The sequence below is a fragment of the Henckelia pumila genome, chromosome 3, assembly GCF_033568475.1.
Source record: "Henckelia pumila isolate YLH828 chromosome 3, ASM3356847v2, whole genome shotgun sequence".
Lineage (NCBI taxonomy): Eukaryota > Viridiplantae > Streptophyta > Magnoliopsida > Lamiales > Gesneriaceae > Henckelia > Henckelia pumila.
In genome coordinates, this window is record NC_133122.1 from 24,484,584 (window position 1) to 24,501,641 (window position 17,058).

Below are 17,058 nucleotides of genomic sequence, written 5' to 3' on the forward strand. Positions count from 1 at the left end.
ACTTTCTCCAATAGGTTCCTCCAATGTTTTATGTTATGTAAATAAATATTTCGTCCGTACTAAACATAGTATCATATTCGCCAGCATAAATTTCGAACAGTTATTGTCTAATAATATTACCTACATTGTATTTGGATCGAGTAATTATGCAATCATAGTCCTTAAAATTTAATTGGAATAAAGAACATCATAACTTCTAATTATTTACGGATAATTGATATCAAGTTACAATTACATCATAAATACGCGATTTTGCAAAATATTTATCGAATATTTTACTTGTCGTTGACAAATTTTTTTTCTTAAAATATTTTATTATCGTCTAACCTCGGTCAATTATTTTTAAAAAATATATATATATTTTTAACAATTCTTCTGCATCGATTTATATTTAGTTGAATGGAGGAAGAAAACAATAATAAAACGAGGTGTAGGTAATTTAGAGATTTTTAAAAAGTATTAAAGGGTATTAGAGTGACTTTAAGTTTAACCATGCTAAGTTCAAACAAATATAAAGGGTTTTTAAGGGAGAGTGCGTAACAACAAAATTCTCATGTGTACTGAAACTTAATAAAATAAAGGGTAGAAGGATTTTAGCCCTATTACCTTTTAAAACAAACTTCATATCTTAATTTTGTTTATATCATCTGAAAAGATCATATATTTCCAAAACTGAATTAATATGGATATATCATCAATAATAAAAAAACAAACAAACAAGAAAACATTCTACTAAATTTTAAAATTGGATTATATATATGAGATAACCCCAAAAAAAAAAAAACCTATATAATCTACGGTGGGAGTATATACTAAAATATTTAAAAATTTATTCCAAAAACGCACGACTTTATTATGTCAAAGATCATACATACCATTTCGTTTCCATTTTATCAGATAACGCTCTCCAGCCTTCACATGTAATGTGCTCAAATAGTCAAATATCCATTTACTTCGGCTAATCCAATGGATATGAACATGTAATCAAGTTTTAAAAAAACGTCAAATGCGTCGAAGTTTGGGAGGCAAGCTTCAAGTTTTTTACACTTACAGGAAAAATACGAGCTTAATCGTAAGAAAAAAAAAACGTTTTTAATTTAAACTATAATTTTAATTATCTCAAACAAATTAGTGGTGTAAATAATACATAAATTTAATAAATTTAAGTGGATGCATTAATTTTTTGTAAAATTCTAATTAAATCTATTTTATCATTCATTTTATCCACCGTGTCATTAAATGCAAACTCAATTAACTGGTGTTAAAACATTAGCATTAATATCTTTCAATATGTACTACATACTCATCCTTACACGGGCTACACTTAACTATCCAAGATTGTATATTTTCAACATTGCTAGCATCACTGACTAATAAAATCGCTAATTTGTATCTTCTTCGTCTTATTAATTAATTTTGGTTTTTAGAAATGTTACATTTAAATGTATTTAATGACACCTAATATAATCAACCTATGATTGACCTTTTTTATCGAAGCGAAACATTTTTGAAAAATTTCAAACTTAAACGAAATTAAACAATGCTTAATCAAACTTTTGAAAACACTACATGTAATAATATCGAATGAAAACACAGAACTGCGTGTCTTGTATTAATCATATGATGGATGAAACTGATTATAAGAGAACTTCAAATTACGAAAATAAATTTAATGATATTTTTTATTGAATAAAAATGTAACAATTTCATTATTTGAGAGATAAATTTGTTATTTTTGAAAAATCACACCACCACCAAAAATGTTACTATAAGCCTCTCACTAAATATAGTATATAGACTCTTAGTTAAAAACTCGAGACAATCTAAAATGTACTGTTCTAACAAAGATAAAGGTAATTAGGTAAATCATCTTGATGCAAAATAGATTGTGCATATATTCATAAATGCTAGATTGAGCTTCCACAGGCAAACATGAAAAATAGCAATACTCAGAAATCAACTACTCATAAATTGAAGTTTATAATTAGCTACAAGTTTCAATTAAGTTATTCAAACAATTTATACACTTTCTTTTTTTCGAAAAATAAATAAATAAATAACCATATTTCTCCCTACTCGGTTTCAAAGTATCTTGGAGTTTGAAAGACTGAGAAACGTCAAACAACATGCAATTACAACAACAATGCCAGATGGGCTCATTCTAAAGGCTTCTACTTAATCATCATCAATCGTACCGCCTGGATCAACTCCAACTTCTCCGTCGCTCTCCATCTCGTCTGCCTCTGGTTGTCCCTGCACTGGTTCGTCGTCATCGGATTCTGACAAAGCCCTTCTTCGTCGACTCATGTTCAAAGATGCAGCCTGGACCAATTCAGGTGTAAGATGAAACAAAAGCAAAGAACACAAGGAAAAGCCTAAAGCGAACATGCACATGCATGAGTATCTATGAATGCATCCATAACACACACATGTACGAACATGTGGTTGGGATTTATATGCGTGCACGTTATCCTGTGTGATAGTGTATATAACAGAATAATCGAAATGACTAAAATACTTTTAAGGTTTGAACTTTAAAGATTAGAGTTATATTGTTTCCATCAGCATGAGTTTGGTCCAGCATATATATGATAAAGTATATGCATGTACTACTAACATGCGTGTGTGTGTAGAAGAGGGGGTGGGGGGAGGACGAGGAGAGAGTTACATCAACATCCTCAGCATCTGAATCTTCGAGCCCAGCTGCAGCAAGGAGATCCTGAGGAATGTCTTCTTGTTCATCTTCCATATCATTCGTTTCATTATACTGCTCTCCATAGCTCGTATTGGTGTCTGCGTATGCATCTTCATAACCCATGTCTTCTCTATCTTCCACCCCAGCTTCCATTTCTTCTGATTCGTAGCGTGATTTCTTATCTTTTTTCTTCCGCTTTCCACCTTTCCTCCTCTTTTTTTCACCTTGGGCACCCTCCTCATCGTCAGCCTGGGATCTATCTTTTCGTTTTGGAGCAGGATTAGTACTCTTCCATTGTTCCTGCAGTATATAAAAAAAATTATTGCAATACAGAGATTGTTGCAGGTTTGGAAACTCGTAGTGATTATCCATTTAACGGGAAACATGTGTGGTAAAATCAATTATAGGAGAAAAATAATTCTCCCAGCAGATTTTCCACATTAAAGAGGACCATTACAGAGTTTGTTTATGAAGTAACAAGAACTTAAACCAATTGTAACCATGTCAAAAGCAGTAACTAGTCCCAAACATTTTCTCCAACAAGATAGCTCCCACTGGAACAATGAGCATTAAACAAAAGGCAGCAAATACTTTTGAGACCCGGTGATTCCTAAAGAGTGAGTGGAAATTGATTTTTATATCCCATAATCCAGATAATAGTCTTTTAATAAAAGCAATAACCTCGAGGACAACTTTGCAGATAGCATTTCCACTTCAGGGCCTTTAGTGGAAGTTTCAAGAAGTACATTGCCAAATAACAGACCAAACGCAAGCACAATTTTGAGGGAAAAAATCATCAGTCAAAGATGATTCTATGAATATTGCACCTTTTCATTTCACCTTGCATCAACTTTTCGAGGACTTGTGATATACAAAGTGTGATAAGCAGAAACGAAAAAAACAAAAAATGGCAGTGAAGAAAGTTTATGAAAAATGCAGATATATGCAAAGGAGATGATGATGAACAACCCTTACCTTGATACGCTCCAGATGCTTCTCCTGCTGCATAACTTGCTTCAGTTCATCCTCCTGTTTTCTTTTATCTAGCTGTTAAAACATTGTCATTAAATAAACTAGCGGGAGAAATTACAGTCTGTAAGACGACCTCAACAAATAAACAGTTAGTTACCTGAATTTTTCTTTGTTCTTCCGCCTTTCTGCGGGATTCTTCAGCCAGCTCCATCTGGCGCATAACTTCCAGTCTTTGCATATTCTGTTTCTCTTCCCGCTCAGCAGCATCACAATGAACATTAGCTACTTCAAGCAAGTGCTTGCAATATGCCACATGAGTTTCAATTTTCTTTTCATCGAACCCGTGAAATTGAAGGTTTGAAGATGCAGACAGCAAGCTGAACAAACGCACAACATTCCTGAGCTCTGCTACTGTAGCTCGTATCTATGTCATATATATAACATACATTAGGGAGAGAAACGGATAGAGAGATTTCAACAGCAGAATAAAAACCACCCGACAGTTTAAGTTACAAGAGAAAAAATGGCACAGAGAAACAAAAGCAACAAGATGGAAATACTCTGAATTTTAGAACATGAAAGATATTCCAAGGAGGGAATTTCCATTCTGAAAAAGTCAAAATGTTTCTACTGAAATACAAAACCAAGAAAACATTCAGCATTGACATGCAAAATAATCTATTCAGTGGATGACGACTAAGAGCAACAGAGACACTCCCTCCATAATCAGATCACAGAAACGTTTTGGGTGGATCAAGTTTTCCCAACTAATAAAAATCAGAAATCAACAGTTTATCTGATCCTAGTGCAGTAAACTATTAAGTTGCTCATTAAAAGAACCACCATGGATAAACAAGAAGGAACAATTCCTATTTTTTTTGTTTGATCCATATTACTTCAAGTCCTGGCCCTGATAACTAGGCTATATGATATTTTAAGACATCAAATATCTTGAAAACCAGTATAGTTCCTGCAATTTCAGTCACTCAACACCAAACAATCTCACGACTAGAAGTGCTCATCTGGTGGTTGCATATCAGCAAAAAGCAAACTTGCAAAGATAATGATACCAGAGTTCCCACCAATATAAATCAAAACAGAATAAGATCAAGGAAGATAACCTCATCCACAGTTCTTTTTGATTTTTGAAGTGTCGACGCTGAGAACTTTTGTAGAGCAACTCCTACATCAAATCTTAATGTATAATTTGAAGGAGCCATGTGAATAGCTCTTAGCAAGGTTTTCTTACAATCTTGCCACTGTTCAGCTTCATAGTGTGTACGCGCTAAGTAGAGAAGCACTTGACTGTCCGTATTATAATAAAACTTGCGCAAACAATTTTGATACTGCAAAAATGAGTAAATTTTAAAAGTTGTACACATTTAAAACAGGTTTATATAATCTTAATCAGAAAAATGATGGCATTGCTGAACAACCATTTTCACAGCTAATGCAAAATTGCCTTGAGCGAAGTGAACATGAGCAAGGTTAATCCAAACATCTGGCATTTGGACATTGAAACTTCCACTCGCCGCTTCTTGGACCTGCGACAAGAAACATAAAAAGTGAATACCCTGCTTCACATTGTAACAATTCAATATCAAGTTCACCTGACCTGTGTAAAAAGTTCCTTGGCTATATCAAATTGACCTTTTTCCGCAAACACCATACCAGCACCATTAGCTGCATAGAGGTTAGCAGGATGCTGAAGCAGAACCTGATAAAATGAAATATATAGTCGCATATCACAAAATTTTCCACGAAAAGTCTAGATGTGACGAAAAAAAAAAAGAAAGGAAGAAAGAAAGCAAAAACTGACAATGACACCTTCGTTGAGAATAAATCATAAAGAGAACTTATGTTTCTACTTTCTACAAGCCACCATCATCACATGTAATTCCAGAACTAAAAGCTTGATTGAATGATGAGGGGGGGGAAAGGTTTGGCAGTTTCTAGATAAAGAAATTACTTGCATACCTTTGTGTAGAGTTCTTTGGCTTTCTCATGATGAGTAGCCTCCAACTTAGGAGATTTTCTCTCACTGCGATTTGCTGCATAGTAGTTCCAATTTCCCTAGTAGATAACAAAGAAAGTGCATAATAAACAAAAATTGATATTTCAACCGATGTTGCAAGTTCTTATACATGTAAACTTTATCATTCAAAAGGCTGAAACAAATAAAACAAATGCAGATGACAACATAAAGTCTAAAATCATATAAATCAAAAGAATCTAACTGTGAAAGCATTCATTGTAGAGTTTATACCAAACAAACTGCAGCATAGGAATCCTTTGCATCGGTTACATCCTTAGCCGTGCGGAAGGTTTCTTTGGCCTTCACCCAGTCATCATTCTTAAGCTCCAAGTCACCAAGCATTAACAAAGCATCTGGGCCCTTCTCATCTACCTTAAGCGCATCACCAATCTAAGACAAAAAATCGATTTTTTTTAGAGGATTAAATTGATAACAAAGAATAAGAATACATACTGAAATAGAAATAATGAAGGATATACAGAGAGAGCTATAGCTACCAGTTCAAGACAAAGTTGAACATTGTTTCGAGCTTTTGCAATGGCAGCAAGCCTCAAATGCGCATCTGTGTAATCTGGATACTGAAATTAATAATAAACAAGATAAGAAACAACTGTATTTACAAGAAGCAAGCCAAACAAGTTCACAGGAATCATCAGGAGTGTGTGCTAAAATGATCCCAACCTCATCATAAAACTACTGATGCCTATACTAAGAGAAATATCAATTGAGAAGCATTTGTATGGTCTGTTGATAGAGTATGCCCAAACATCACATTAATCCAAAGAGAGGCACCCAAGATGGACATATTATGGTTTATTTAAACTCATAAAAGAATGCCAAAATACAGGGCATTGAATCAGAAAGGAGACGTCACTGTTGATAATCAAGAAAAAATTCCTAACTAAAAAAGTGACAAAAATGGCTTAACATAATTTACTAGCTTTTCATCTATTGACACATTGTATCCAAGGAATAAAGCTAATCAACTGACAAATAGGTTATAACTAAATGAGAATTTGAAACAAACTCTGCATGTTTTATATAGATGGATATGGATTACATAGCCTAATTGCAATAATTATTAGTATACTAACTAAATTAAGTATTTGAATGGAAGTATAATACACAATTCAGGAAGAAGCACAACCAACATATATTAGTCAATTATTCTATGGTACCGTACACACACTAAAAAAAATTACAAACTAATCGAGTCAGCTCCTTCAAAAATAACTGCTGGGCAAGAAAGTCACTAATACCTTAAATAATATCAGGCGGTATAGGATGTTGGCCGATTCAGTGTCATGCATCTGTTCCAGTACTCTAGCAAAATTAAATAATGTCGAAACTTTATTCCAAGGGAGATTCACCACTATACCCTGTTCCTCAAGTCGATGAAACAATTGTAAGTCCTTATAATGATGGATAGTTGAGCTAGCATCAACAGGATATTGCATGTTATTAATTAAACTGGATTGTCTTCTATGACTGGGCCTTGGCTTATCTTCATGATGTGGAGCATCTCCATTAGCCTCTGATTGCGCCAAATTTAAAATAGATTCCCCCACATCATCATAAAAGCTGCGCCATACGCCTTCTCCTAGTGCTTCATTAAATGTCTCATCAGCAAGCTGGAGTAAGAAAACATCAAGCCAGCTCAGAAATGATTCAATTCTAACTGACCAGAATCTTAAGTCTACAAAACTCAAGGAGTAAATAATACAAGCAAACCTCAAACTCTCCCCTTTCAAATTGGAGGGCCCCAATATTGTTAAGTAGCTCTAGAGGTACTTCCTCATTCCCCCTCTTCAGCAGGTTACGAGCCTGCAGAGAACCAGACTTCAGCAATACAAAAAGATATATAAGTCAATCTAGTGGTGTGTTTCAGACGCCTTAGAGAATCACATGCCACATGATGGCTGAAGATAATGTTGGAAACAATGGATCTCACCATTTTAAGTTTCCTCTTATCCTTATTATCCATGGGAATCAATACATCAAAATACTCCAAAAAATGGAAAAACAAGTGAACAAGAGCATTAAAATACAAAACACACACATTGACAGCGAAAAATAGCATAGATGTGCAGAAGAAGAAACGTTGAAATATGCATTATGGAAATGTTACCCAGTATCCTATAATCCATCCCACCAATAAATGGCAATCAGAAGACAATATATACTTGCTGAGATACGAAAATATATATCTTTTTAACTTCAGTTAGACAAGGTGCAAATATTTCTCATTTGAAATTGCCAAGAAACAAGTATTAAGAAAAAGATATATAATCTGAATAGTGTCAAAAGTGTTTCACACCATATCCAGTTAGGTTGGCCTCTAAAAACAACACTATTGGCATTTGATGATTTTATGCACTATATTAATACTTGAAAAACAACAATATCAGCATTTTATGATTTTATACACTATATTATTGCAGCAAACGCCTAAGAAAGCCTCAAGGCGAAGAACTTCCATGTTTGTCTTCCCTTTCTAAAAAATGTTGTTGTGTGATGTTGTGTGCACTCCCTGCATTTCTTTAGCAGGAAATACTCAGCACTAGTTGTGTTACGGTCCTGAATAGGCAGTTCTCAAAACGCTTCCCCTGTTTGGTCAAAGAAGACCGTGAAAACCATTTACCTTTACCACAAAAGGTTAGGGACTTGCAGGCCTTATAACCATTAGAAAGAAGAATGGCTCTATTGTATCGCAGATTGGAAAAGAATGTCCAGCACACAGTTTATTGGTACACCAAACAGAAAACAACAAAAGAACTTCAATGATGGTGGTAAAAGATAAAAATAATGCATGCTTATTTGGTAACTTGAAAACTAGGTTAAGGTTTTATTTTTGAAGTTTTTGTGAAATTTTCTACATAACGCTTCCTATAATTTAAGCTTCACCTCCCCACCGCAAAAAAAAAAAGAAAAAGAAAAAAAAAAGAAAAAAAAACATATTGTGCTGCATCACTAGCTCTCGCCCTCTCTTTCCTGAATTATGGATCTGCCCGTGCAGACATCAAGTTCTGCAAATAAGCCGATACACTAAAGTAGAAGTTTCTTACGGTTTTAAAGGCGTCCAATGCAGCACTAATGTCTGTTGACATCAACAGTTCACCAAGATCCAGGAAAGCCTGTAAATGTCCATGAGAGAAGCATGTAAATTGAACTCATTAGATCTCAAGTCACTGTTTGAGATTATGTGAAGATCGTCTTACAAAATCGCTATACTTAAGTTGACATCAATTAAACTCAAACTACCGCATGCTGTATCAAGGACAGGAAATAAAAAACAAATTGCCCCTCTGATCAAAATGAATCTATTAGAATTCTATTCAGAAGCTATCAGAAGTATGATAATTCATCTCAATTAGAACCAAAAACACTGTGAACACATGCAAAATTCCCATTTCCATGTGATTCTTCCCTTGCATTATATGTCTTTACAGTAGAATATTTACATTGTCCAAGTTTCTTTAATCAATTCCAGAAACTTTTATTGCATGAACTTATAATCTAATTTGCAAAGTAAACATTCAGAATCTAGCTCTAATATTAGAGAATTATTTCCTGTTTACAAACCTACTCTTATTCATGTTTCAAAGAGGATTGAGAAGATAGCGGCAGATGACACATTTTCTTGACACTCATGATTCTTTTTGCCGCAATGCAAGTAGTAAAAAACCATCAAACTGGAAAACTTACTGAGAAAAAAGAGAAGGCAACATAGTCACCTGAGGATCTCGGGGATCAATTTTCGTGGCTTTCCTAAATAGATCTTGGGCCTTCTCAATCTGATCAAGCTGGGCATAAATGTGTCCAAGAGCCTGATCAAAACATATGATTTTAGTTTTTTTTTTCAAAAAACAAACCACATAGAGTGGAAGATTAAAAACTTTAAAAAATGGATTTGTCAACATAATAATTGTCTCACTTTTAGGGTCTCACAATTTTCTGGCTGAACCTCCAAAACCTTTTCAAAATTGGTCAAGGCACTTCGCAGGTCTCCTAATTTCAGTTGAACCTGCCCCAAACCTATTTACAACAATTGAAACTATTCAATCACCTTACATGGAAAAGTTCTCAAAAAATTAGTATGCAGGATATCATTCTCAGAAGAGAAACAAAGTACATATCAAGCTGGAGTCACAAGAGTATCCGCATTCAGTTCTTCTAGTGGATGATTTAGAATTCATGCAGTGAAAATCGTACACATCACTTGCATTTGCATCAAAGCTTAGTTATCTTTATTCAACGATTAAATGATTCACTGGATTTAGAAAAACCAAGATGTGTCTTGAAAACGTTCTCGTTTTAATTGAAATGAACAGCATTCTTACACCATGGGAAATTAATAGCACATCATCTGTAATCCAATGAGTTTTTTATGTTTCAAAGTTAAAACCGACACAACATCATAATCCATTTTATTCCCCGCGATAATGGAAAGCCTGAATACTCAACTGATCCTGAGTAAAGTATAATACAAATAAGGACAATTAGCATACCATAGTAAGGCAACACAAAGTCACGAGGATTATTGCTTTCCTTTACAGATGCCATGTAGTACATCCCTGCTTTCTCATAGTCACCCTGGAAAAGTACGCTATCAACCATATGATCAAATCATAGGAGTGTAACCAAGAAAGTAATTATAAACATGATAAAATTTTAAACGTTGACTAGGTCCATCAGGTACCACGATGCTAAAAGTTAAAAGGTTAAAGGAGATGAACGAGAGAGAGGAGCATGGACATTCTCAAATATTTTTGAGCAACCAAAATTGGAAAACAGGAACTGATCAGATATAGGCACAATAGTGATTTCTCTAACCTTGCTGTGGTAAGACCGAGCCAAATTATAATAAGAATGTGCCTTTGTTGGGCCATGAAGAGTGACAGCAAGTGCAGTTTCAGTAAGCTGCTCAACAAGGAAATGTTGTCCCGTGAAGAAGAAATGATTAGCCAGATAATTCAGTGCCATTGCAGAGAATGGATATATGTCAAAAGCTCTCTTCATCTTCAACATTCCATTCCTAATACCAGCAGCTGCAAACATGTTTTTCACAATGTAAGAAGCAATGAAGAATTGGCTAAACTGCCAGGACCAGATATATATATTTATCTAACTCTTGGAGTGATGCTTCACATGATCCTCCAATATGCTTGGAACAATATCCATTGCATAAAGTGGAAGAATATAAAGCTGAAATTAAATAAATCAGATTGACTCGTCATTGGTGACATGACCATAGATTCAATGGATGAACCAGATGTAATTGTGCATTAATCAACAGTCAGCATGGCATGAGAAATGGTAAAATCATATCCAACTGTAGATCTTGTCCTGGTCAATATCGGCACACACTGAAGCTTAACCAACCTTCGTTTGTTTGGAGGTCTGAAATTCCAAGTGCCACAAGAGCTTCAACATTGTCGGGATCTAACTGAATGTAGGTCAAAAGCATAAGCTTAAAACATCAAGCCAATCTAAAGTTACTATCAACTTAGTAGATGCAAATGCAAACTCCACAGTTAGTATTGACTTGCCTGTAAAGCACGACGAAATGCTTGCTTTGCCTTTTCGAGATGACCCAATTTGTAATGGCAGAAAGCTATTCCAAGTCTTACAGCAGGAGCCCAAGGATACACTTGCAGTGCTCTCTAACAAAAAGCATATAATTGCAAGTGAAATGAAAATTCTGTATAAGTCATAGAGCATAAAGTTCACTGGACAGGCGGGAGTTCTCCACCACCCCCTTATCCCCAGACCGAGATGCTGAAGCATTTTTCAAGTACAAAGAACAATGAACAAACCTTATATAACTCAAGTGAATCTGAATGGCGACCTCGGCTAAAGTGCACACATGCCTGCATATAATTGGATATCTAACATCAGACAATTGTTATGATGGCAGGGCCGATTTTATGCTACGAATATTGAGTCCATGGAATCCGTAACATAAGCACTCAAACATTTTTCCTAGCAACTGCTGGGATGTGTGGCAAATGAAGCATGGAACATTTAGTCCGAACAAAGCTAAAAAGATTTCCAACTCTTGTTTCATAGAATACAATTGGTGGATTTTAGCAGGGAGGAGGAACAATTCCATCACAATTCATCTTTTAAAACATTCAGCGGCATATAGATTTACCCGAAACTAAAATTCCAACACAAGTTAAAAATTTACAAAACTAAGCATGGAAAGTGGATTGCAGAAGGAAAAAAAGGGCAACAATATTGTCAGAAAGAAAACTTGCTGCGCTAGAAAGGAGTACTAAAACTAAAAGTAATCGTTGAATTCAAAAGGGAGTTCAGCTATATTCATCTTGAACTGATAAATAGCAATCTACTTTCAGAACTCATAGTCAAAAGTTAGGAAGTTAATATCTATGGAAGATGCAACAGACAACTGGCTACGTTTCCAAACAAGCATCAGCATATATGATGGCACGCAAAGAGCTCAAATACCTGACCAAGAAGAGCAGGCACATTATCGTGATCTCCATCTAATACAATCTTGAATGCATTAAAAGCCTGTTCAACATCGCCCTTGGCCAGTAAAAGCTGACCTGCCAACAGTCATGAAGAGCAAACCATAAGCAAGAGGAAAATATAAACCACTGATCAGAAATTCTAGAGGCAGCAGCAAAATTACCAAAAATTTACTAATAATAGATAGAAAGAAGGCATCAAGTATTTATTATCTCATCCAGAAATTCCCTCACGTCATTGTTTCTTTCTCCAATTGCAGGTTAGTTTGGGCTCAACATTCTCGGGCTATCCTTAATTAAATTTACATTGGTATATGTTGTGAAGTACACTGAAAGATTCATGTCCAAGCTCAAAAATCAGACAGAAAAGGGCAATATACCACAAATTAAAACCCATACCAGCATCATAATCCCAAAACTCTAAAAAGTATCTATGAACACTAAAACGGGCATTTTTTTATAGGGAACTCGAATATTATTAATAATAATATGGTAGATAATTACAATTGTGGACCAGCGGTCAACCCACTACCAAAAGCTAACAACTCAAAAAGCTAATTCAAAATAATACTCCAATCCCTATACAGGTCTGACACCCAAAAACATTTAAACTGAAAAAAAACTCAAGAATAATAGTGCATTTGAAAATTTCACAAAAGGCCTATACCATGCGAACTAAGTAGATAAACTCTTATCTACAATATCCACTTGTTCATGCCAATACACACATGTGGTTTCAAATCACAAATCTCTAAATACACAAATTTATAATTGAGTTTAATCCTTAAAAAAGATTTTTTTAAAAAAAACCCTCTTATAGTAATCATCACATAACTAAAAAATACCAATCTTCTCGAGCAATAAATTTTTACTTTAATATAAAAGAAAAACACAAAATTTTCATTTATACGGTTATACCCAAACTAACAAACTTCAATAAATCATAAGAATAATCAAAATAATCATACCATATTGATGCAATGATACTCCTCCTAAAGCTCAAAATCCATTTTCGTAAACTTTACACATATATATTTTTTGTTTCTTCAGTGGACTGCGGAACGCCTAAACTTAATCAAAATTTGATCTTGCGAATTGCGACAGTAACAACTATGTTACGCTTATGTCACAATATCGCAATTTGAATTAGGTTTTTTATTTTTTATTAGGCATCTACTATTGCATAAATGGAATGCGAAATTGGCTGGGCCTGGGCAATTTCTGCCAGGCAATTGCACGCTATGGCTCGACAAGTTTTCCACCTAACCATAATAATGGTGTTAAGCGGAGGAAGTGTAGTCCCTATTTAAACAGAATATGTGACAAAATGTAAGCTTCTTCACTTTAAAAGGCATCTGTTAACTTTTAATTCCATTTATTTCTGAAGAAAGGGAATATTCATGATCAGCTATGTCCTGCCTTGAGCCCAAGTCCGTGCAAGTGCGATTGCAAAATGGTGTCTTTAAACAACTATCCCGCATTAGTCATTGTTTTAAGAAAATATATGACCAAAGTTGTTATAGGAGTCAATTAGAACCACTTATAAACAATTTTAAACTTTAATTTTCAACCAAGGTGGGAAAAAGCATCACAATGACCCCTCTTTCATAATGTAACGTCCTCATAAGGGCCTAATCCCTCGGTCCACCAGTGTTGGGAATCTAGAGGTGGCCCCATACAAGTCCAAGAAGTGATTCCCTTGGATGCCCCCAAAGACTCAAAGGGTGGCACTCTGCTCTCCAGAGCACTTAGCACTTATCTCCCAGTGTTCTAACTAGTGATTGTCTCTGATATCATTCTGTCACACTCTGCGCCCATTACGAAAAAGGTTAACCCAAATTATTAACCACTCGTGAACCATTTTAAACTTTAATTTTCAACCAATGTGGAAGGACATCGCAGACTGAATTATATTGATTGATTACAATAGCTTATCACAATTTAGAAGATAAAATAGAAAATTTATATTGCTGCTGAAACAATATAATTTCCTAAGGCGAAAATTGTATAACTATATTGAAACTTCCATATTAAGCTACTTCCCTTTCTCAAAGTAGGTTTACTTATTTGAGGAAGAAAAGTAAAATCTGAAACCTCGGGAAGATGCCAAGAACTGGGTCATTCTGCAGAAATTTTGTCCAAAGACGATTGCTTTTCTCGTCAATGTGTGCTAAGACCACGAGGACCAATCATTTTTGCATGCTTGCATTTTGATATGAATGACAAAATAATTTGATCAAGAGATTTAGAAGATACAACTAGCAATAACAATTAACAATGATTTGTTCTCCATCCAAGTAACAGTTGACGATCACGAAGACAGAGAAAAGCATCAAGTGTGTCAGTACATGCAACAGAAAAATGGTAAATACCTTTCCCAATCCAAGTTGAAGGCTCATGCATATCAATTCTTGATGCTTTATTATAATATTGTGTGGCCTGTATAAAATGGTCCTCCTTTTCTCTTTGCAGAGTCTCAATTTTCCCAAGGTAGCTATAATAAGCCCCCAAAGCATTTAAAATGGCTATCCTCTCGTATCTCACATCTGCATAATATTCATCAATTTCTGCAAAATAATGGCACTTTACCGTTACTGAAATATCTAAAAGAACTATGAGCTACGCAACAAGATACAGTCATCAAAATCAAACAAATGCCAAAGTAATCGATCCAGAATGCATACCAGGACTAGACCCTTCTTCTAATATTTGCCGAAATTGTTCGATTTTGCCTTGTTTGAAGTACTCTCTCTGCACTCAAACAAGTAAAATGTTTCAAAATTTTGGAAACAATAAATTCAAATTCAACATGTACTGGCATCAAAAAGAATCTGTACAGTGTTCATATCATAGCGAATAATAAACCTACACCCTCAAAAAAATATAGTTTTTTGTTATTTGCAGCCGTCACGCACAAAGATGTTGAAGTCTCTCATACAGATGCTGAACGAGCGTAGCAAACAATTTTTAATACATCAGTTGGACATCGCACAAACCACTAGCCAAAAAAAGGATATTAGAATCAATCACATGAATGCAACTCTTTCTTTCTTCCTTTCTTTACAAAAAATGAAAATCTAGGTCCTACAAAACCGAAGTGAAACACAAATGTCAATCCATCGGCTATGCTCATTTTAGAACATAAAAACATCAAAATTGTGAGTCCAATTCAAAACTAACTTTATTTTCCTTTATGTGAAATCCAAATATGATGCCGTGTAGATGTGAACTTGCACTAAATATTCCACTAGTGGAGAAATAAATATAATCAGATATGAATAATTCAACTGTAAAATGTTGCATCAGATAACAAATGAGGTGAAGTGCTGATATCCCAAAAGACAGTTCGCCTCTGTAAAATGGTGGCACATCCTACTCGCTAAAACCGAATCCAAGGACATCATCTTTTGATCCAAGTAGTTACAAAGGGTTAATGCCATATGTTAAACTAGATGTATAGCGATAGTACATGCATAGAGGATATTTATCCCTCAAGTAGTTTGGAAGATTCTCAGTGAGCTAGCATCATGGATACATACAAAAATACAAAATAACATGCCTACATAGACATGAAAAATTCCACGGGTATTTCACAATTTCTAGGTTACACAAACAAAAAATTTAATGCACAAAACACACTGCAATTTTCAAACATAAACACACAGGTAAAAACCCAACTGTGCTAACACAAAATTCAACCCCAAAAAACAATTATGCATTCACATGATGAGCTGAACTCATTTTGCCCACAGCTACAAAGTTGGCTGCCGTAGGTTAACTGGCAAAAAAATATTGAAGTGTAAAACATCATAAGCACAACCGCCCATTAAAATCTTTCCAAGTTCATCCAAAATTCAAACTTGCATTCCAAATCACGAGCACAAATCCGTACAGAAATCACAACCCCACCCAGTAAACGCAAAATTAAACGCAAAACACCTAGCTTTTCATCCACACGTGGTTATTTGAATGAAATTCAACAAGAAACATTCGGTTCTTGCCATGCATGTTTATACACAAACACAGGTTTCAACCAAAAAAAAAACGACACAAAACCCACAAAAAAAAAAAGAAAATAAAAACAAATCAAATTAAACAAAACACAAAAACCACACACAGATGCACACGGAGGGAATGTACATAAACACACCGCGATTATAAGCCAGAGATCGAGAGGAGCTTGTTCGGCTTTGAGAATGTCAAGAATATCTGTGGCGTCGCGAGGGAGTTGATCAAGGGCCACCCTCACCTCCTCCTCGGAATTCTGAACAGGTATATATACACACGCCATGAATTAACCAATAAATTAACCAATTCACAACTATGATTCCCCCAAAAAAGCAGCCCGATACAACTGGAAAAACCCTAGCCCCGGTTGATTTCGGAATTTGCAAGTGATTCGCGGAAGCTAATGCCACACTCTGTATTACGACTGTTCCGGTGACTGGGTTCCGATGAAGATGCTATTTATTGAAAGATTTCGACGGCCCAAAATTTGTAAATATTCTATTTTTTAAAATGACATACATATGACTTCAAAAAAATAAAAGACTTATATATATATATATATATATATATATATATTACAAGACGTCCTACCTATAATATAATTTTAGATTTACATAAAATATTTTTTTTTAAAATCCCATAAAATCTTTTATCAAACTAACTACATATTTTTAATACATGAAAAAATAACGTAATACCGTAATACGTCACATTGCTTTCAACAAAAAAAAAAATTAATTTAATATAATAAAAATAGAAAAACACAACACAAATGTGACATACTATGGTTGTATGCTTATGAGGCTTTTTTAAATAATTAATATAAAAATAAAAACAAATTATAAAAATATATC

At 34.6% G+C, this 17,058-nt stretch overlaps 1 protein-coding gene across 2 annotated transcripts; it reads right to left on the minus strand.

The window, feature by feature from the left end:
* Positions 1–1,961: 1,961 nt before the first annotated feature.
* Positions 1,962–16,713, minus strand: LOC140891359 (protein CTR9 homolog). 2 transcript variants are annotated; one of them, XM_073299814.1, is made up of 24 exons: positions 16,347–16,713; positions 14,881–14,947; positions 14,569–14,763; positions 12,174–12,274; positions 11,519–11,572; positions 11,252–11,365; positions 11,085–11,148; positions 10,536–10,750; positions 10,211–10,295; positions 9,637–9,737; positions 9,437–9,529; positions 8,768–8,836; positions 7,434–7,526; positions 6,962–7,333; positions 6,200–6,280; positions 5,934–6,092; positions 5,645–5,740; positions 5,283–5,384; positions 5,104–5,211; positions 4,789–5,013; positions 3,825–4,091; positions 3,671–3,742; positions 2,669–2,995; positions 1,962–2,322 (listed from the first exon to the last, which is right to left on the minus strand). In XM_073299814.1, the coding sequence occupies exons 1-24, from the start codon at positions 16,485–16,487 to the stop codon at positions 2,176–2,178; spliced, it is 3,348 nt and encodes a 1,115-aa protein (XP_073155915.1). In that variant the 5' UTR covers positions 16,488–16,713; the 3' UTR covers positions 1,962–2,175. The 2 variants fall into 2 exon arrangements, with proteins under 2 accessions (XP_073155915.1, XP_073155916.1); XM_073299815.1 differs by having other exon boundaries at positions 11,085–11,144; positions 11,248–11,365.
* Between the last annotated feature and the right edge of the window lie 345 nt (positions 16,714–17,058).

Bases quoted from the DNA above. Each gene is read 5' to 3' on its own strand.
- LOC140891359 (XM_073299814.1), bottom strand. From the start codon at position 16,487: ATGGCGTGTGTATATATACCTGTTCAGAATTCCGAGGAGGAGGTGAGG. The intron at 9,738-10,210 runs GTATGCTAATTG...TGTTGTAAATAG, and splicing joins CTTTGTGTTGCCTTACTATG to GTTTGGGGCAGGTTCAACTG. The intron at 2,996-3,670 runs GTAAGGGTTGTT...TATATACTGCAG, and splicing joins AGCATCTGGAGCGTATCAAG to GAACAATGGAAGAGTACTAA.